Source organism: Sus scrofa, chromosome 13 (assembly GCF_000003025.6).
Source record: "Sus scrofa isolate TJ Tabasco breed Duroc chromosome 13, Sscrofa11.1, whole genome shotgun sequence".
NCBI classification, from domain to species: Eukaryota; Metazoa; Chordata; class Mammalia; order Artiodactyla; family Suidae; genus Sus; species Sus scrofa.
Genome location: NC_010455.5, coordinates 82,679,227 through 82,701,423, shown reverse-complemented (window position 1 = coordinate 82,701,423; position 22,197 = coordinate 82,679,227). Strand labels below are relative to the sequence as shown.

The 22,197-nt window shown below is 40.9% G+C and overlaps 1 protein-coding gene across 2 annotated transcripts in view; it reads right to left on the bottom strand.

The window, feature by feature from the left end:
- Positions 1–20,982, bottom strand: part of ATP1B3 (ATPase Na+/K+ transporting subunit beta 3) — a 46,611-nt gene extending 25,629 nt beyond the window's left edge. The window contains exons 1-2 of one of the 2 annotated variants that reach the window (XM_013982100.2): positions 20,620–20,982; positions 1,575–1,703 (exon numbers count right to left, since the gene is read on the bottom strand). In XM_013982100.2, coding sequence (XP_013837554.1) covers positions 1,575–1,703; positions 20,620–20,728 — 238 coding nt within the window. In that variant the 5' untranslated portion in view covers positions 20,729–20,982. The remainder of the gene's footprint in view (positions 1–1,574; positions 1,704–20,619) is intronic. The other variant, XM_021069550.1, reaches the window with a different exon arrangement.

The following is a 22,197-nucleotide window of genomic DNA, read 5'->3' as shown; positions in this document are numbered from 1 at the left end:
GAAATTGGTTGGGGAAACTGATTCAGTCTTGATGCTGATAAGGCTGGGAAGTCCATGCAGTAAGCAAGGATCTAGGCCAGGTTTTCTCAGCCCTAGCCCTAATGAAATTCTGGACTGGATGATTCTTTGTTGTAGAGGGTTGTCCTATGCATTGCAGGGATTTTTAACAACAGCCCTGGCACCTCTCTAGTTGTGACAATCAAAAATATCTCCAGACTGTGCTGAATGGCCCTGGAGGGCAAATCATAGCTGGATGAGAACCACTGCTCCAGAGAGAAACTCCTAGACTCTCACCTTCCCTGGCCTGTGTGTCCATCCTGCCTGCTGCCCACACTTCACTCCTCCGTGAACAGCCTTTCCGTTGCTACCATCTCTGGAAGTTGTTCCACATTTCTGGAAATTAGATACACTGGGGTTCTACACATTGTTATCTTACTTCTACAAAAACTGCCAGCACCTTGAGGACAAGAGCCATGTCCAACAATGACGGGAGAAATGGCAATCAAAGACTATTTAAAAAGAATAAAATCAGATTGTTTCCTAGTGCCCTAGCAGTTAAGGATTCAGCATTGTCACTGCTATAGCACGGGTTCGATCCCTGGCCCAGGAACTTCCATGTGCTGCAGGCATGGCAAAACAAATAAATAAATAAAATGAGGTGGGGGGAAAAAATATAACTTAAACAAGTGTTCCAGTAAGATTTTTTCCGTACTTGGAGTTCTGGGTGTGGCACAGCAGAAACGAATCTGACTAGGAACAATGAGGTTGCTGGTTTGATCCCTGGCCTTGCTGAGTAGGTTAAGGATTTGGCATTGCTGTGAGCTGTGACGTAGGTCGCAGACCGGCTCAGATTCTGCATTGCAGTGGCTGTGACATACGCTGGCAGCTGTAGGTCTGATGGACCCCCTAGCCTGGGAATCTCCATGTGCAGCAAGTACAGCCCTAAAAAGCAAAAAAAAAAAAAAGATTTTTTTTTTGTCCATACTGAAGTATATTCTGCAGTATCCTGGAGGATTTTTTTCCCCTTGACACAATCAAGAGAGAATAATTAAACATATCAACAGTCTCATTTTATTCTCAATTGATGTATCATTATTTAATACTTCTTACTATTTCCATGTGAAGCAATTAAATCATGAAGCATGTATTTCACAAGACCAATGCTCTAACCCATGAGAGAATTGAAATACATACTTTATTAGTAAATTACTCAGAGCAAAGTGAAACTGCTACACAATATTCATTAACGCTATTCCTAACTATGACTATACTCGTCAATCTGGCTTCACCCTAATTCTCAATATTCATTTCTGCTTATTCCTGGCAAAGGACTCAAAATTTATCAGCTAGTTTTTATATCACTATGTAAATAACAAAGGTATTTATATCACTGTGTAATTATTACAGGTCTTCATAATCAGTATGTAAATATTAAATAGCAAACAAAATAAAAACTTTCACATTATCTAACTCTAAAGTTTAACATCATCTACTTGCTATATAACACAGACTTTCGGAGAAGATAAAGTATAATTCAATTTTGTTAGAAGCCACAATAATCACAACATAATTACCTGGACTAGAAATCTGGTCACGATATTTTGGAACCTCATCGTTCAGGGTCTGAAGCATAACCCACATTGTGAATGCAAAGAGTGCAGCCAGGAACACATAAAAGACTAGGTAGAAGAGCAAGATCAAACCTGTAAAAGAAAATAAAACTCATAAAATCTGGAGACGTACACACTGCATGTGTGCGTGCGCATGTGTGTGAAAGGGTGAAAAAACAAACCAACCACTGCAAGGCTAGGGTTCCAAGCTTTGCCATGCACACAGCCAAGTATCTTCATATTCAGAATGATATGAATTCGCCCAAGCAAGGGGTATTTCAGCAGGCAGCACCCACCCATCCTGTGACCCCCTTTCTCTCCTGATACTTCTAAGTACAAGTAGCTTCCACAGATAATACTAATTCAAGGTCAGAGCTTTAAAATTCCAGCACATTAGGGAGCGTTTACAAAAAAGGGATTAGATGCCCTCTAGAAATATAAAAGATGATTTTAGGTTGGACAGAACACCCCATATGCATATGTTCCTTTAAGTGACAAAAGAATTATGACATCAACCTTGTATTTCACAGTAATTATTTGCATAAATTTGGGCTTAAAAGTAAGCCAGGAAATATGCAGAAAAGGCAAATCATAAAGATGGTATTCAGTGAATAAAGTTTAGAAAACACTGGTTGAGTGGAAGCTTCATGCAAAAGTGAAGAGGACACGATCAGAAACAAGCACCCTGACCAATGAGGGATACGACAACTCCACTGCTAAGCAGGAGGAAGCAAGAGCTGGCAGACACCAAGTTTCAACATCAAGGGCTAAACATTTTTTTTTCCTTCACAATCTGGAAACACTAAGATGGATCTATCCTAAGCCAGTGATTTATTCTGAAAACATCTAGAATTATTTTTCTCAAATATCTACATTCAAAGTTTTAACATGATAAGTGGTCACCAAAGATTATATACAAGGATATATTGTTAACATCACACATTTATATTTGACCATTTAAAAACTAATGGTCAACAAATATTCCACAAATCCCCAGGTACAGCAATGGTAGAGACACTTAATTCCCCAGAATTAACATCAGCTCTCTTTTCCAGTCTAAATGCCTGCTTATTCATATTTGTTTGCCACATTCTACTCCTAGCAGAAGGGCTAGAGCAGGGGTTCCAAACCTGGAATCTATGGACCCCCTTCACCCTCACTCATCACCAGCAAGGATTAACTTCAGAGCTTCAAAGATTTCTATAATAATACATTTCTGAATATATCCATTCTTCTTCTGGGGAGTGGCTCTACAACATTCCTCTGATACTCAAAAAGACCCCGTGACCCCAGAGCAGATTGTGCCAAAAGCTAGATAAATTTCACTGGTTACTTGCAGGCCAAGAAACCGCCTCCCCTCTTTTAAAGTAAAGGGGAGACAGTTAAAGCAATTTCATTTTAATTCAGACTAGCATTCCCCATCCTCCCCCTGCCCCAATTACCAGGAGGCCAAAACAGGGAGCGAAAGGACAGAAGGAAGAAAGGAGCACAGCATGTCACCTCCAGACAGCATCACTTCCCTACCACACAGAGTGAGCCTGTTGCAGAAAAACAAAGGAAGACCAATCTCAATGAAGTGATCAGTTTACTGCAGAGGGAAATGAAACACATGCAAAGCCCAAAGGCTGGTTTAATGAGATAGAGGAGAAAAACGAATCTCTCAGATCTGCATATTTGTAGAAACTAATGGATATAAAAGCCCTCCACACATGGTAATTCCCGCCGTCGCTCAGTGGTTAATGAAGCCAACTAAGAACCATGAGGTTGCGGGTTTGATCCCTGGCCTTGCTCAGTGGGTTAAGGATCCGGCGTTGCCGTGAGCTGTGGTGTAAGGTTGCAGATTCGGCTTGGATCCCATGTTGCTGTGGCCGTGGTGTAGGCCAGTGGCTACAGCTCCGATTAGACCCCTAAGCCTGGGAACCTCCATATGCCATGAGAGTGGCCCTAGAAAAGGCACAAAGACAAAAAACAACAACAACAAAACAAAAAACAAAAACCCTCCACACAGCAGACCATGGTTGACAAATACATAAATGTAATGAGTAGGGGGCTGTATTCCAATAGAACCTTCACTTTTAAAAAACAAGCAGCCTGAGGCCACAGTATTTTGTCAACCGATACAGCGGATACTAATCTGGAGAAGTTTAAATTCGGAGAAGTTTAAAACATAAGTGCTAAGAGTTTATTGAGAAGTGTTTTAAAGTCATCTCAAAACATCATCAGGAGTTCCCGTCATGGCTCAGTGGTTAACGAATCCGACCAGGAACCATGAGGTTGCGGGTTCGATCCCTGGCCTTGCTCAGTGGGTTAAGGAGCCAGTGTTGCCGTGAGCTGTGGTGTAGGTTGCAGACACGGCTTGGAGCCCATGTTGCTGTGGCTCTGGCGTAGGCCAGCAGCTACAGCTCTGATTAGACCCCTAGCCTGGGAACCTCCATATGCCATGGGAGCGGCCCAAGAAATGGCAAAAAAGATAAGACAAAAACAAAACAAACCAAAAAAAAATTATCATATCATTCTCAAATATGATTTAAAAATTTCAGGAATAATGTAAAATTTATTGGAAAAAAAGGGGGGGGGGTTCCCAGCGTGTCACAGCAGAAAGGAATCTGACTAGGAACCATGAGGTTTTGGGTTCGATCCCTGGCCTCACTTAGTCCGTTGAGGATCCAGCATTGCCCTGAGCTGTGGGGTAGGTTGCAGACGCAGCTCAGATCTGGCCTTGCTGTGGCTGTGGCGTAGGCCAGCAGCTGTAGCCTCAATTAGACCCCCAGCCTGGGAACCTCCATATGCTGCAGGTGCAGTCCTAAAAAGCAAAAAAAAAAAAAAAAGGTTGCAAAGCAAAAGAACATAGATCAGGGAATTCCTGTCGTAGCTCAGGATTCTAGGATTCATGAGGAGGACGTGGGTTCAATCCCTGGCCTCGCTCAGTGGGTTAAGGATCTGGTGTTGCCGTGAGCTGTGGTGTAAGTCGCAGAGGCAGCTTGGATCCTGTGTTGCCGTAGCCGCGGTGTAGGCTGGCAGCTGTACAGCTGTAGCTCCAATTCAAGGACTCCTAGCCTGGGAACCTCCATATGCCACAAGAAAAAAAAAAAAAAAGCATATAGCAAACATGAACAAAAGTGTTAAAACTGCCTAAAGTTAGGTTCATAAAATAGATACACAAATTAACAGCCATGTCCCAAACCTGATGCCCTGTATTAGTGACCATTAAGTCCTTTTTGAATGTAGGGAGTAAATAACTGATTTCTGGCACTAAAGCTAGTTTCCCCTACTTAATAAGATAATCCTGCTAAAACCAAACTTAACATTCAAAAATTAAAATTAATCTCACTTAAAAAAATTATATATTAAAGACCAATCACAAATTGTCAGTATTTTATCTACTTAACTTCTTTTCCCCTACACTAAGAAAAAAAAAAAAAAAAAAAAAGCCAGAAAATAAAAACAGAAGTCGTTAACAGCTATCCTTATAGAAGGGTATAATTCACATTCCATTCACCTATGAGTGGGACTGCTTGGTCATATGGTAACTCCATTTAGTCCTTTAAGTGTCAGGCTGTAATATTTTACACTCCCAACAGCATGATTCCAATTTCTCCACAGCCTCATCAACATTTCCCAATATAAAGGGTTACCTTATTGTGGATTTAACTGGCACTTCCCTATTGGCTAATAATGTTGAACATCTTTTCATAACCTTTGGAGAACTGTCTATTTCAGATCCTTGGTCCATTTTAAAATTTGAATTCTAAGAGTTCTTTATATACTACAGACACAAGCCTCTTATCAGATATACGATGTACAATAATTTTCTCCCATTCTGTGGATTGTCTTTTCACTTTTTAATTTTTTTTAATTTTTTTCTTTTTTGGCTGCCCTGTGGCATATGGGAGTTCCTGGGCCAAGGATCAGATCCGAGCCACAGTTACCCCCTAAGCCACAAGTGCAGCAACGCCAGATCTTTAATCCACCGTGCTGGGCACTGAACCTGTGCCCCAGCACTCCCAAGATGTCGCTGATCCCACTGCACCAACAGTGGGAAATTCTCTTAATTTTTATTTATTTATTTTTGGCTTCAGCCCTGGCATGCAGAAGTTCCCAGCCCAGGGCTCAAACCTGCACCACAGGAGTGACAACATCAGATCCTTAACTGCTAGGCCACCAGGGAACTCCTGTCTTTTTACTTCCATGGCATTGTCCTTTAAAGCAGCAAAGTTCTTAATCTCAAGGAAGTCCAATTTATCTATTTTTTTCCTTGATTGTTTAACCTTCAGTATCATATCTGAAAGAGACTACTGCCTAATTCAAAGTCATGAAGACCTGCAACTATGTTTTCTTTTTTGTGTCTTTTTAGGGCCACACCTGCAGCATATCAAAGTTCCCAGGTTAGAAGGTTGAATAGGAGCTGCAGCTGCCAGCCTATGCTACAGCCAGATCTGAGTCACATGTGTAACCTACACTAGAGCTCACGGCAACACTGGATCCTTAACCCACTGAACGACGCTGGGGAGCAAACCCACGTGCTCATGGATACTAGGCAGATTTACCATTGAGCCACAACAAGAACTCCCCAGCTATGTTTTCTAAGAATTTTTAGTTTTAGCTCTTAAGTTTGGGTCTTTGATCCACTGCATATTAATTTTTCTACATAGTATCAAGAATGGGTTCAATTTCATTGTTTTGTGTATGGATATCCTGTTGTCCCAGTACCACTTGTTAAGAAAAAATTTGTTCCCCATTGAAAGATTTTTCTTAAACTAATAAGCATGTACTACTTCTATAATTAAAAATACTATGCTTTAATACACAAACATTCTATATATTTATTAAAATCATCGTAGTATAAAAAGATTAAACAAAATTAAATAACATGCCTAGGATTAAGTTACCAGCAAGAGAAACCAGTACCAAACCAGTACCTCTCCATGTGCTACCTTACCTGGTCTGCTTTTCCTGGGAGCCTCAAGCTATTACCTTTTGTAATTAAAACTCCCATTCTCTGAAAAATCTATCATCCAAGTCTTCTATGTTACTCCAGGTAACAGAAATTACATGGACTAAAACATCTGCTCCTTCTGTCTAAGAGTTCAGTTACCACAACTGACAGACATATAAACAAAGAATTACAGACATCAAGTGCTAGGGAGAAGAAAAGAGAAAGAATTAACTGTCTCCAACAGGAAGAAAAAGGAAAGGGATTTCATCAGAGGAGGACTTCCAGAAACAAGTTAGCTCACCGAAGATGAAGAAGAGGAGGATGCTCTGGGCCAAAGACTAGATGGCTCCACAGCAGGAGCAGCCAGGTGAGTACAACTTTGTTCCTACGCCCAACACACACATGCCCCTGGTGCCCAGCAACTACTCACAGTAGCAGTACCATCTACTTTGAAGTAGGAGCAAGGAGCGTGGGATAAAAACTGGGCAAGGTCCTGCATGGGCTGGTGAAAATCTAAAGGAGTTTCCTAAACCAGCTCTTGGTTGGCTCTGGTTTAGGAGTTTCCTAAACCAGCTCTGTGCCTCATCCTGAATGCTGTTGACAGGAAAGTAATTACAAAAAAAGAGATTGAAGCAATTCAAAATATTTGAGAAAAAAACTAATCCAATAAAGTAGCAAGTGCAACAAATAAAGAAATGCCTGAAAAAACTGGGCATATAATGGGTTATAACAGGATATTAAAACAAATGGGGGGGAGCATGACTATAATTAAAATACAGAGTAGGAAGTGAAAGGATAATTTTTCTTTTCTTTTCTTTTTTGTCTTTTTAGGGCCGCACCTGTGGCATATGGAGGTTCCCAGGCTAGGGGTTGAGAATCAGAGCTGTAGCCACCGGCCTATGCCACAGCAATGCCAGATCTGAGCCACATCTGCGACCATACCATAGCTCACAGCAATGCCGGATCCCCAGGCCAGAGATTGAACCTGTGCCCTTATGGATACTAGTCAGATTCATTTTTGCTGAGCCACCACAGGAACTCCCGAAAGGATAATTTTTCAAAATCTGATCTCATATTCTGATTATTAAAACTATAAAACTTATAGGTAAGCTGAACTGGAGAAGAGGCAAACCAAAGAAAAATCCAGATACTTAAGAAAACATAAAAAGCAAACCAAAGACTGGGGAGATTTTTTTTTTGTATAAAATATAACCAATAAAGTACTTAATCTGCATCTAGAATATTTAAAGAAAACTTACAACAAAACAAATTTCTTAAAAAATGAGCAAGTTCTGAACAGAAACTTCATCAAAGATGTAATAAGAATCACACACACACACAAAAGAAAAGCTCATGAAAACATTCAACATCACTAGTCATCAGGGAAGGGCAAATCAAAAGCACTACATGTTAACCAGAATGCTAGAAATTTTGAAGATTGACATAACTAATGATGGCCCAGGACTGGAGCAACTGAAACACTAGTGTACTGATGGTGGGAATGTGAACAAATTAAAACAAAAACCCGTTTTGGAAAACAATTTTCTGAAAAGTCAGTAGCATACACCTATGATAGGATCCAGCTAATCCACTCCTAGATATTTCACCAGGAAAAATGAAAGCACATGCTCACAGGGGGAATGGGATATGCACATTCACAAATGCTTTATTTGTAATCACTAAAAACTGCCAACAACCCAAAAAGACATCTACTCATGAAGTAATAAATTCTGGTATATCCATACAATGGAATACTATTCATGGTCTATTTCTCAAGGTAATTATGCTAAATGAAAGAACTCAGCACCCTCTATGCCAAAAAGCACATGCTACATGTCCATGCATTTCAAGTTTCAGAAAACACGAACTAATCTAAAGTGTCAAACAAAAGCAGATCTATCCCTAGATCCTGAAGAGGTAGGGAAAGAGAAAGATTACAAATGGGAAAGAGGGTATTTGGGGGGGGGTGATGAATATTTTCATTACCTTTAGTGATAGTTTCATGAGTACTATACATATATGCATATAGGTGAGTATACATCAAAACTCAAGTCATACTCTTTAAACACATGCAGTCTACTGTGTGTCACCATAACAACTCACTTAAGCTGTTTAAAAAACAAATTATCTAGAGAATTGGCCAGACCAAAGAAAAATTCAGGGAAGTAAAAGATCAAACCAAGGTATTCTATAAAATTGGGCAAGAATGTAGAGAGGGAGTGTGTGGAGATTGTTGAGACATGGGGGGAGAGAACCGGAATATCAACCAATCTAACAAGAATTCCGCAAGAAAAGGGTAGAGTGTGGAGAATGCTCAAAGAAATAAGATATTTTGTATCTAGACTGGAAAAGATTGAGAACTACTAGAAAACACCCTGTAACTAGACACCCTGCAACAGGTAAAACTTAAGAGTACTAATAAAGCAAAAACGTCTTTAAAGATTCTAAAAAGATAAAAGAGGTTCCACCTAGGACAGAGAAATATGACCGACAGATATCTCATCTGCCAAAAATAAAACAATATATTCCAAATTGAGGAAAAATGATTATAAACTAAAAGATCAACCAACCAAGAAAACAAAAGGACATCGCCAGATGTGCAGGACTTAGAATATCTACTATCCTCAATTCCACCTGTAAGAATGGTTATACACCCCCCAAAATTGACAAGCAATAACAAAAAAATTGCTAACAACCTAAGTGTCCTCAAAGGAGAAATAAAATACATGATGGAAAATTACAGTAATTACTAAATTACAATTACTAAAATTAATTGTAGTTTAAACAGGAATGAAGTAGACCTCAAAAACTCCAAGTAGAGGAGTTCCCATCGTGGTGCAGTGGAAACAAATCTGACTAGGAACTAGTTGGGTGTGATCCCCAGTGGGCTAAGGATCGGTGATGCACCTTGGATCTGGCGTTGCTGTGGTTGTGTCATAGGCCAGCAGGTCCAGCTCCAATTGGACCCCTAACCTGGGAACCTCTATATGCCACTGGTGCAACCAGCCCTTAAAAAAAAAGACCAACCAACCAACCAAAAAAAAACCTCCAAGTGGAAAAAAAGTAACCTCAGAATGATACATACCACATGCTCAAATTTAAAACACTCAAAATAATTTCAAAATTCTATAAATTACTATATATCATATTTGCTAATGGACCAGAAACTTAAAAAATCAAATTCATAAATAGTGGTTACCTCTGAATAAGGGATTGAGGGATGTGGTAAAGGAAGAAAAACTTATTTATATGTTATCTAAGTTGAAAAAAAATACAAAGCTTAGAGACTAAATTCCAGAAAAAGCTAGTAATTGTACAGTTTTCATTTTTTTTTAAGTTTTCTTTAAAAATTTAAGCCAAACTTTCTAGCTTGGGGAGGGCAGCTGAGGTGGTAGCGGCCAGGAGAAAACAAAAAATTTTTAATTAAGCGAAAGAAGGAGATCTCTTGTGCAGCAACAGGATAAGAACCTGACATTGTCACTGCAGTGGCTTGGGCCACCATTGTGGCGCAGGTTCCATCATCCCTGGCCTGAGAACTTCCACATGATGTGGTCGCAGCCAAAAAATAAAAAATAATGAAAATATGGACTTCCCGCTGTGGCGCCAACAGCCGTGTCTCTGGAGCACTGGGTCAAAGGTTCAGACCCTGGCCCAGTACAGTGGATTAAGGAACCACACGTTGCCACAGCTCTGGCATATGTTGTAACTGCGGCTAGGATGTGATCCCTGGCCTGGGAACTGCTTATGCTTCAGGGAAGCCAAAATAGAAGAAAAATCTAACCCAATGATGAAAAATATATGAAGCAATGGTGAGCAAAGAAATCAGTAAGACCCGCTGGTAACATACGAGTAAGTGCTGATTTTAATTTTTTTTCCTTATCTCAGGTCTGAGGGATAATTTACGTTAATTATTTTCATTGATTCCAAGTGCACAATCCCAATAACTAAGTTGCATAAACTGTGAAACCACCCATTACACTATGATACAGAACATTTCTATCACCTTCTGGTGGAAGGTTCCTTGTGCCCATCTGCAACTCATACATCCTTCACCAGCCAGCCAATGATTTTCTATTGCCACTACTTTAGCCTGTATTTTATACAAAGTCAAATTTTTAATTTATTTAATTTAATAACAAATTAAGGTTCCCAAAATAGCAGGGCAGGAATAATTTAACAGTAGTCCAACGAAAAACATTCTCAAAGCGGGTTTTAAAAAAAACTCACTAGATGCTATTTATAGATGAAACCTAAAATTGTAACACATAACAGCTGAAAATAAAGTAGATCTTGGCTAACAAAATGAAATGTAGATATAGCATTATTACCTAAGCAAACCAGAATTCAAGTCAAAAAGTCAAGCAAAAAGTACTGAGCAAAGATAAAGCTTAAAATACATACAGCAAAAGCAGAATTATGAAATTTATAACAATCAGAATTTGTAACAATCAGAATCAAAATTTATAACTATTCCTCATATTCCATATATATATATATACACACATACATATTTACATATAAAATGTGCTGGAAAAGGACTAGTAGTAGAACTGATAAGCAATCATTATCTGTAGGAAAGACTCCATGATTGGTGGAAGGCAGTCAACAGAAACACGAATATATTCAAATATTCTTTTTCTCCAACATTCATTTATGAATATTTATAATTACAAAAAAAAGGTTAAAAGAAATGTAAGTGAACACGCACCTATATTCTACAGTGAATAGTCTACTACATTTAGCTCCTATTCACTATTTTTTTTAATGCATTTCAAGTTGTGGATGTGGGGACACTTAACCCCTAAACACTTCAAAATGCTTATTAACTCAAACTGAGAGAAAAAAATTAGATTCAGTGAATACACAAATTGCCAATTACCATGGACTGACAAATGTATTCACCGCTAATGATTCAAACTGTTACCGAGATATAAAACATTACCATCACTATTCCATCATCCTATAAAGTTCTCTTAAGCCCCTTCCCAGTCAATCCCCATGCCCACTACCCCAGAGGCAAACACCATTCTGGGCTTTTTTCTAGCATAGTAAGTATTGCTTGTTTTAGAGGTTCACAGAAATGAAATTGTATAGTATGTTCTCCTTAGTAAAGCTTTTCTGTTCAGCCTGTGGGTTTCACCCATGTTTTGTATATCTGGAGTTCATTCCATTTTACTGCTGAGTAGTATTCCATTGCGTGGACATTGGTTTGTTTATTCATTCTGCTGCTGGACACCTGGGCTGTTTCCAGTTTGGAGCTACCATGAATATTTTTGTGGACATATGTTTTCATTTCTCTTGAATAAACAAACACCTAGAACTGCTGGGTCATGGGATGAGTTTTATAGGACACTATCAGACCTTTGTCCAAAGTGAATATACCACGTATATGTTTCAAAAACTATTACAGGTATGGAGTTCCTGCTGTGGAGCAGTGGGTTAATGATCTGGCTTGTCTTTGTGGTGGCCAGGTCCAATTCCAAGCCTGGCACAGTGGGTTAAGGACCCAGCGTTGCTGCAGCTATGGCTAAACAGTTGCGGCTAGAATTTGATTCCTTGCCTGGGAACTTCCATATGCCATGGGTGTGGGCCAGATACAGGGGGGAAAAGTATTACAGGTAACAGTGGTTACCCAAGGAAGAAGCTGAGGATGACAGTGGACTTACTGACTATTCACATCTGTACTGTAAAAATTCAAATAATGAGGTTACTCTTGTTACATGAAAAGAGCAAAGCTGAGAGTCCACAGTCTAAGACCAGTTCAGGTTTCTTCGGTTAGCCTACACTGACCACTAACTTCTAGAGCAGAGGTCAGCAAACCACTGCTGCTGCCTGTTTTTGTAGTTAAAATACTGAAACACAGGGCACTAGTTTACATACTGTTTATGGCCACATTCAAGGAACTAATAGCAAAGTTGAGTAGTTGTAAGAGACACTGTATGGCTGGCAAAACCTAAAATATTACCTGGTCCTTTAAAGAATAAGTTTGCAGCCTCTTGTTCAAAAGCATTTACATGGGCTTTGTTTTTCATTCTGAAGTGACATCTGAAACTCTCATGCCACTTTTCCCTTGCAAAGGAAACTAAGGCCAAGAAATTTTAAATGACTTATCCAAGCTTAGATGGAGATGTGGAATTCAAATTTAGGTCCATATTCTGAGTCCTAGTCTGATCATCTCAGCAACTGGTAAACTTCCAGGACTTATCAAGTAAAAATACACATGTCCACAGGCTCAGTCTGACTATGATGTCCTATCTGGAAACTTCAAAATGAATTAGAAGTTGAGTAGAACAGAATCATGGAGAGCTGAGGGGAATTATGCCTTTATGAACAAGTTCCTCCACAAACAAGACTTTCATAGTGTGAAGCTATACCAATTAATCCACAATACTCTCTCAATTTTAGGCCAACGAATAGGTGAATCACAAGCAGAAACTACCAAAAAAGAGTAAGTGCGTATTATGTGCTAGATGCTGCAGGGATATAAAATGCATATATAAGTCCTGATCTGTGAGAATACCCAGTTAGCAGAAAGAATGTACATAAACAGCTCTAATCCAGAGCACCTACTGTTTAGGTGTTCCAGGCGATAAATGTATTACTTTCACCTGGGCATGCCAGAGAAGGCTTATGGTAGTGCTGGCCCTAGATCTTGAAGCAGGGTAGAATTTATGATGCAGAGAATGAAGGGCATGGGAGAAGGGAATGAGCAGGGCATTCCAGACCAAAGGGCCTCAGATATACCGATTTGGCTACAACATGTGGTATACGGGAAGTACAGCATAAGGTTGGAAACAAAGTTCTAAGCCAATATGCAATATACCTGGAATGCCAGGCTGTCTGGAACTTATTTAAACCTTCAGAAAGCAGTGGGGATACAAACAGTTTCATGGTACAGGGAGTAGCTTGATCAAAGCTGCAGCCTTAGAAATAATCTGAAGGCAGTAAAGTGTAGGTCACAATGATTCCAACAGACTCCTTGGATCTCTCCAGGGCAGTACCAGAAGTTAAGAGCTTATCTTCCCTGGTTAACACCTGTGGATAAAAGTTGGAAGGCTAATGGTCTATCTAAACTTGGAACAATTTGGAAAGAAAGTTACAAAAGATCTTCATGGGCTGGTTTAAGTTTTTGAATCAGATAATTTATTTACAGGAAAAGGCACTACTAGATCTTGAAAAAGTAGGGTAGGGCTAGTGGGAATGTTAACAGCTCTGCAATTTGCAACAGGTGGAGAGCATTATGAAGCTAGGGAAACAAGCACCCTGGGCTCCCTCTGAACATTTGCCTTCACAAGATACTGGAGGGTGGGGTGTAGTGGGGGAGTGGTGAGGAGGTCAGAGAAAACTAATTTCTGAATTAACTGCAGTCATGGTCGCATAGGGACTCAAGAAATATTACAAAAATAGAACTGGCATGGTTTGCCCAGGTTCAGAGCCCAAATGACAGAAATGACAGTGAGTCTTCAAAAACTGCAAAAATAGAAACAACTCAGAACTTCAGTGGAGGAAGTTATCAGTTGATACACATGTACTGTAGTTATCTAAGCCTCACTCAGGTTTATGAGATACGCAAGAAGCAACTGGACTCTGAGAGCAATGCTAACCAAGAAGTAAAGTTTGTCAGTAATCTTTTCAATTTTTTTATGAGATGAAGAAGATGAAAAGAAGACAAGGCCAAAGACAGCATCTAGGAAATAAACATTTTTGTATATTTGAGGTTAAGTTAGACAAGTCTTTGCAAAAATATTATAAGTTAAAAGTACCTTGTAGGGATAGGATGACACTATTAAATAAACTCCCATTAAATATTTAAGAGCAGGTAAGTTTAAAAAGAAAAATAAAAGCCTTTATGAAGTTCTCACAAGAGGCATTTAAGGAGCTGAATAAAGCAATAAAGCAGGACAAAGGAGACCCAAATAACTCTGGTTCTGTTTTCCTAATTAGATGCACGACCCAGGCATGTCAAACTCAGCCGGAGTCTCCCGTGAGAAAGTTAAGTGGAAGTTTCTTCTGAATATTGAAATATGAAAACCACCAGTGCTGTAGGAAAAAAAAAAAAAAAAAAAAAAAGGAAAATGCCCAAACATGGAGTGAACCTTGATGCTATGATACACCAAAACCATCAAAGACATTAAAAACAATGCTGCTGAAGACTAATTACATTTAATTAGACTAGAAGCATTTAATAATATTGCTCATTCCAACAGTTTTTATTACATTCCTACCTAGTGTTGGGCAACAAGCTAGGTGTTAGAGAATTCAAGATAAGAAAGACATGAATAAAAAGCGCTTATGTCTGGTAAATGAGCAATAACAATGCTATAGAAGTCATAAATGCTATACTAGAAAAGCGGTATCATAGGACTCACTGGAGCACTTGACCCAGTCCTAGGGCAAAGAGGGGTTCAAAAATGTTTACCAGAGATCAGGCCATCGAAGCTAACATCTTGAGTAGCCAGGCCAAGATGAGAGGAGAGGCTCAGACGCTAGAAATAGGTCCACACAGGGTGAGAGGAAACTGTGTGGAATAGTAGAGATGACAGGAGAGAAATACACCAATGAGACTGCAAAGAGTCTCCTCATGCTAAGGAGCCCTGAGGACAATAGAGATTTAGATGAAGAGGTACGCATGAACAACCAACTGCAGATTTCAACAGGGAGTTAGTTTTAAGAATACAAAATAACCTTAGGGACTAGAAATGCAAATTTGGGAGTGTCAACACAGAGATGTAACTAAAGCCACCAGAACACATTAAGTTCTAGCAGGAAGTTTGGACAGTCCCCAGAGAGGTAAGGGAGGGGGACAAGGATACCCCCAACACATCAATCTCTAAGAAACTGGCAAAGAATAAAAACCGTTCCCTTTAAATGTTGATAAAACTAGTCATCTACCTGTATAAACATGTATTTTTTTTTCTTTTCTTTATAGAGCTGCACCTCAGCCTATGGAAGTTCCCTGGCTAGGGTGGAGTGGGAGCTGCAGCTTCAGGCTTACACCACATCCACAGCCACTCAGAACCCGAGCCTCATCTGTAACCTACACCACAGCTCACAGCAATGCTGGATCCTTAACCCACTTGAACCTGCATCCTCATGGATACTAGTTGGGTTCTTTTTTTTTTTTTTGTCTTTTCTAGGGCCGCACCCACAGCATATGGAAGTTCCCAGGCTAGGGATCAGAGCTGTAGCCGCCAGCCTACACCACAGCCACAGCAACGTCAGATCCGAGCTGCGTCTTCGACCTACACCGCAGCTCACGCAACGCCCAGATCCTTAACCCACTGAGCAAGGCCAGGGATCGAACCCGAAAGCTCATGGTTCCTAGGCAGATTCCTTACCACTGAGCCACCACGGGAACTCCACTAGTCGGGTTCTTAAACTGCTAAGCCACAACAGGAACTCCTAGCTGTATATTTTTAAATTTCTTTCATACATTTAAAAAAAAACTTTATTAAGCACAAAAAAAGCATTAAAAGTGCTTATTCTATGTGGTTTAAGATGACAGATTTTACTTCAAAAATCAATGTAATGAATGCATAATTAGAAGATAGACTTATCTTTCAACGTTAAATGTTTTTTCTTCTATTACACAATCAGTGTTAGTCCTTAATCAAATAGGATAAATCACAGTAAAGTTGTTATTAAAGGTAGGAGGGTTTTTAAACTTCTTTCAATACAAGTAATTTAATTCTATAGCTATAAATTCCAAAGTCAATCTTCAAAATCATTTATTTTGGGTGTGAGAAGAGGTTGCTTTTTCACATAGTAAAGCACATACTACTTTAATTACAAAGGTATCTGGAATACTATACACACTTACTGCTATCCCCACCCCCCTTCCACTACCAGCCCAAGAAGTGCTGCCTCCTGCTGGGTGGTGGCTCAGAAAGCCTCAGATGCTGCTGCCACCATACCCACCACTGCCCTTCACTTACAGGCAGCACATAGGGTAAGGCAAGTCTGTTACTTTCCCAACAGTGCAAATTTTTGTGGTTTCTTTAATATGTCACTCTACAGGACAAAGAACACCTTACAAAACTGGAAAAATAAACACCTTTGCCTTCTCCCCTAGAGTCAGACACCCAAGATGGGATAGAGTCTGCTCTCCAGAGCAGCATTTACTGACCCAGAATGGGAGCAGGAGACTGAAAAAAATGGCACTTCATGGACCTATAATAAAAGAGAAGCACAGGGAAATGTAGATGTTCATAGTTTTAGTCCAAAACCCGACCCTGTTTGGAATACGTAACTTGAGTTTTAATTTAACATTAAAATAAAGCATCTAATGGAGTTCCCTTGTGGCACAGGGGGTTAATGATCCAATGTTGTCACTGTAGTGGCTTGGGTTGCTGCTATGGTGCAGGTTCAATCCCTGGCCCAGGAACTTCCATGCAGTCAGAAAGAAAAAAAAAAAAAATCTATGCTGGCTTACTATTTATTACAATAAACCCAGATAATCTTAAGCTAATGAACTCTAAAAAAGCCCACAAACAGATGTCGTGGCATAGTTTTTAAAAAAAAAAAAAAGAAAAGAAAAAAAAAAGCTCTGTCCTTGGCGGGAGTTTGAAGGTCAAAGATTCTGTTACTAGCTAAGTAAATTCTGACATATCAAAACTGTGGGTTCAATTTTCCCACAGTAAGAAATACATTTTACATCAAAGTATCAGAATATACAAAATACAGAAAATTATTAGGCAAAATAAACTAATACTTTTCTATTTCATTATTTTTAAAAATGTAAATTGCAACACCTGGTCCACTGCTTACAATTAAATAACAGTAGGTGATCTCTAAGCTTTTGCTCTAATTGTATATAATGCATTAAGTTTAAGACTTGCGACAGCCACAAGGTGCTGAATTTCCTCTGTCCTGTGTTTTCATAAATGGCAACTACTTATTCCTGATGTGTCCTTACTGTTCACCTTAAGAAACCAGCTCTTAGGTACACTTTGATCACATACCTACTGTGCCTTAGAAAGTTGTTGTGAAAACTGAACGAGGTAATTATATGTATGTAAGCATTTTAAAACTGCTGTAACCCAGTGTAAGGTATCAGCCAAATTTACAAGAAGCTACTCAACATCTTCGCATGGCTGTTTTAAATAAGCAATAAGATGGAACATGAAGTGTTTTCACTTTATCCCAAATGTAAAGAGAAAAACTGCTTTTAAAATATGTGTTTTTAATGCATATCATGTACTTGAGAGGAACCTCAGATTATGGGATAAATGCACTAAAGACCTGAATATAAAAAATAATATCAGGAAACTTCTTAAATGAATGTCTCTACAAAATCCTTGGGGTAGAGAAAGCCTTTCGACTTTACCAAGGTCAAAAAAAGATATAATAATCCCCACCCCACCCCATGCCCCATTAATTTCAAAAGCCAACTGGAAGAAAAAATTTGCACAAATGTGGTTAAAAAAAAAAAAGCTGTAACACGTTTTCCAAATGTAAAAAGCATGTACATTTATTATCCAAGATCTAGAGATTCCACAGCAGAAACACATCTCAAGGAAATTAATTTCCAAAAATGTACAACAGGAGTTCCCTGTTGGCTCAGTGGGTTAAAGATATGGCACTGTTACTGCTATGGTTCAGGCTGATTCTTCCCCTTCCTTCCCCCCACAAAAAAACCATGTATGACAAGAGTGAAGGGAATGGGAAGAGGAGGGATGGACACATATAATAATGTACTTGTTTAGAAAAAAATCAGGAGAGGGAGTTATTACCCTGTAACTCCCATGTATATGTGAGGTAATGTTAGTAAACTTGTTAAAAAAAAATCCTAGTACATCGCTATACAATGGAATACTAATCAGCTATTAAAAATGGTGATATAGACCTTTATTAACATACGAAAATGCCCACAATATTCACAAAGGATTATAAAGCAATACTTGCTGTATAATTTTTTGTTAAAGAAAAAATTAACATTATAAACATTTCTTAAGTCTGCCCAGACATATACTTAAATATGAATAGTGGATATCTTTATGGTGATGAGATCAGGCAGCTAGCCCAGACACTGCTTTTCTAAGAACTACAAGAAGATGCACTTTCTCCAGGGGGACTCCTTGCTCTAGGGTACTCAGCCAGGGTGATCAGAGAATGGATTTCAGCCTCCCCACACTACTCCTCCACATTTCCCTGGAGGGCAGCCCTTATGTTGGGATAGGATTACGGATAATTTTCACCTACTTATGCCATTCTATGCTGGCTTACTATTTATTACAAAAAACCCAGAAATTTACTATGTGTTATTTTCAATTTTGAAAAAAAGGTCTTTCCTAAATCCTTCTAATACAAATCCCAACTTCACCTATGCTACTTCTACTGCCCTCATAAAATGCTGCATACTCTTGATAAGTTGTGCATGTTACCTATTTAAATGCGCATACCAAATAAAATCTCTACCCCAAGAACATTTAACACAAAAGTTAGATAAGGAGCACAACCTGCATTAAGAAATATCATTCTAATGTAGAGTGAAGATACTTATTACTGGAAATAAGAAGGCCCTGAGAAAGGTAGTCTACACAAACTAATCTCTCTCCACTACTGGAAAATTCCTTCAGCAAGAAGTTAGTATACTCCAGAAACAATTGTTTACCAGTTTTTCCCTATTTACTTTCAGATGCAAGATTTCTTTCCCCGTCACACCAGTGGGTTCCCCACAGATAGCCTTTTGAATAAAAATCGTGAATGATTGCCATGCAGTTAGGCAAAGGCATCTGTAAAATAATACAACCGCTGGACTAGGATTAAAGGACAACTGGGTTCTTTTCTTGGCTGGGTGGAATATGTAATTTTACACAAAGCAAAATCACAATCTCTCTGGGGCTCGTTGTTCTCATCTCTAAAGCAGGGTTTGGGCTAAAAACCCTCCAAGGCCCCTTTCAACTTGTCATACGAATTAAAGCCACCTTTCCCCTCGGCAGGAGCCGATTTCAAGCAGCAGCAGCAACAGTTTATTTGCTAAGTCAGAGCTAAATTACTCTCTTCATGCTTCTCTTCAAAAAATGTCGTGCCCAAATAGTTCTCAACTCCAGAAATATATTCTCACTCAGAAAAAAAAAAAAAAAGGTCTGTCATGACCAACTAGCAAAATATTTTTCAAAAGAAAAAAAATCAGTTTACTTAAGTATAAAGGAGGGGGGCACTAGTCCTTATTCAGACATTAACATCATTTTTCCAAAAAAAGAGGCACTCTAAAGCAGCACCACACTGGCAGATGGTTTAAATATTTCTTTTTAAAACAAAGAACCCATGCAGAGGAAAACTGCTAACAAATTCAACCATTAAACGTTTTGAAGGCAGAGGAAAAAACTGCCATTCAGACAGGATTTACTTTCCCTCAATGGAGCACGCTGGTAACGTAGAAAACTCTGTCATTAAGAAGACATTAAGGAGGAAACGACCTTTTTAAGGGTCTTTTCACTGTTTAAATTCAAGCGCATTTTCGCGTATCGTGTACGTGTATGCTTAACATATCTGTGCAGCCCACACACTTAACACTCACTTGCACTCTTCCGACCCGCTGGGGTGGCAGCGTGGACGAGTCACAAGATAGCGGCCGGAGTGGAAATTTCCTCTCCCCGGACGTGGGGCAGGGTCTGGCTTCCCCGAAGCGCTCGGCGCCGCCAGCCGCCTCCGCCAGGGCCTCTCCCGGCCAGCGCGCTCCGTACAAAAGGAGGCCGGGCGCCCGGCGCCCACGCGCCCGGGGCTCGGCTCGGGGCAGGGGTCCCCGGCTTCCGGCGCCGCAGGCCCCGGCAGCACGTGCGCCAGCTCCCGGCAGGGAGGAAGGAACCGGCGAGGCCCGGCGGAGGCTGCCAGCGGGCCCTGCAGCCTCGCCCGCCCGCCGGCCCCGCAAGAAATGAATGGGGCCGCGTTACTCCGCCGCCGCCGCCCGTCTTCGAGTCCAGCGGACCGAAGAAAACCGCTGCGGGCGGCGACGGCCGCTCCCGGGGCCCCCGCGCGGGGAACCGCCTCCCGCCTTTCCCTTCCCACCCGACCCCGCCCGGCGCCCCCTGGACCGCGGCCGGCCCCGGCGCCCAACCGCCGCCCGCTCACCCCAGCTCTTGGCGGAGCGCCCCAGGAACTCTCCGGTGGTCGGGTTGTACAAGAACAGCTTCCATTCGGCCATGCTCTGGTTGAAGGATTTCTTCTCTTTCTTCGTCATGGTGTGTGCCGACGACAAGGGAAGCAGCGAGGAGTACGGAGGTGCGTCTGGGCTGGAGCGGCGCAGCCCGGCGACGGCGGCGGCGGAAGGCGGGACGGCCGGCTGAGGAAACCTCCTCGCTACCGTGAGCGCTCAAGCCGACTGCGCTGCGCCGCGCCGAGCCGGGCGGCCGCTCCAGCCGCGGGAGCCTGACGTCTCCGCCCTCCGCAGCCAATCCCCGCGCTGTTCAGGCCGCGCCGCCGCCGCCGCTACCGCCTCCAGCCCGCGGCGGGGCGCAGCCCGACCAGGCGAAAACGCCCCGCCCACGGCCCCGCCCCGCGGTACCCCGCGGGGCTCTGGGACGCCCCGGACTCCCTCTTCCTTGGCTGGAGGAGGCAAAAACTACGTGTAGCGACTTTAGAAATCACGAGGGCTTAGTAAAAAGCAGATTTATAATGACAAGCGAAAGAAGAACGTCCCTGGCCCGCAGGCTTTTTAGAAGGAGGACTCGGGAGATGCTGCAGGCTACGGACACCTGGAGTCCCCTGGGTTCCTTGCCTGCAGCAGCGTGGGACCAGAAGAGCACGGAAACGACTCCGGTCCACTAAGTCGCCTTCACCGAGGAGGGGATTTCGCCACCCTCTCCCCAAACCGTCCCCAGACGTTCTCCTCTGGGCTCTATGACGTGACTAAAAGATAGTCTGCGGTGGTATTTCGTAAGCAGGTGTATTGCATACCGCTGCCTAGAGAATGCCCTGACTTGGTTCTTTTGGAGGATTTATCTAGAACTCTCCGGTCAATGGGAATTTCATCCTAAATATGCCAGTATTAAGTAAATGCAGTATAATTTTCTCCAGATTTAGTTGAATTTATCAATGAAATCAATATACATGCTTTCCTGAGGTTCCAAACTGCACGGCCTGTTTTTTTCTCAAACACTCAGACTCTTAATCTCCAGGAAATCAATTCTTCGTTTAGTGTTGATGCCTAAGTACAGATTCCTGGCTTTTGATCTTTTCCACTGCAGTGGTGCTCGCCTTGGTCCGAGCTGAGGGTGCAATCAATGTTCTCCTACACGAGATGGAGCTGAAGAGCACAGTGCGCTGAGACTTGTGACAGCACGAAAAGACGAATAGAAGTTTGGGCAGAAGGTGCTTTTTTGTTTTGTTTTTAGAAAAAAAATGGAATACTACCTCGTTAGCAAATATAAAATTATGAATGAAGAAATATAGCATACATCTTACTATCTGGAATGATGCATTATAATTCATCTGAAAGTTTAAACACAGATTGTAAATGCTTTAAAGGAGTAAGTAGATATCGAAATTCTGGCATTTCTCACTTCCTCACTTTGCTTATCAAAGCAAGGAATTATGAATTATGTCTCCCATAAATGGAAAAGAGAAGTTTTTTTGTTTGGTTTTTTTTTTTTTTTTTTTTTTTTTTTTGCCTTTTAGGACCCGCAGCATACGGAGGTTCCCAGTCTAGGA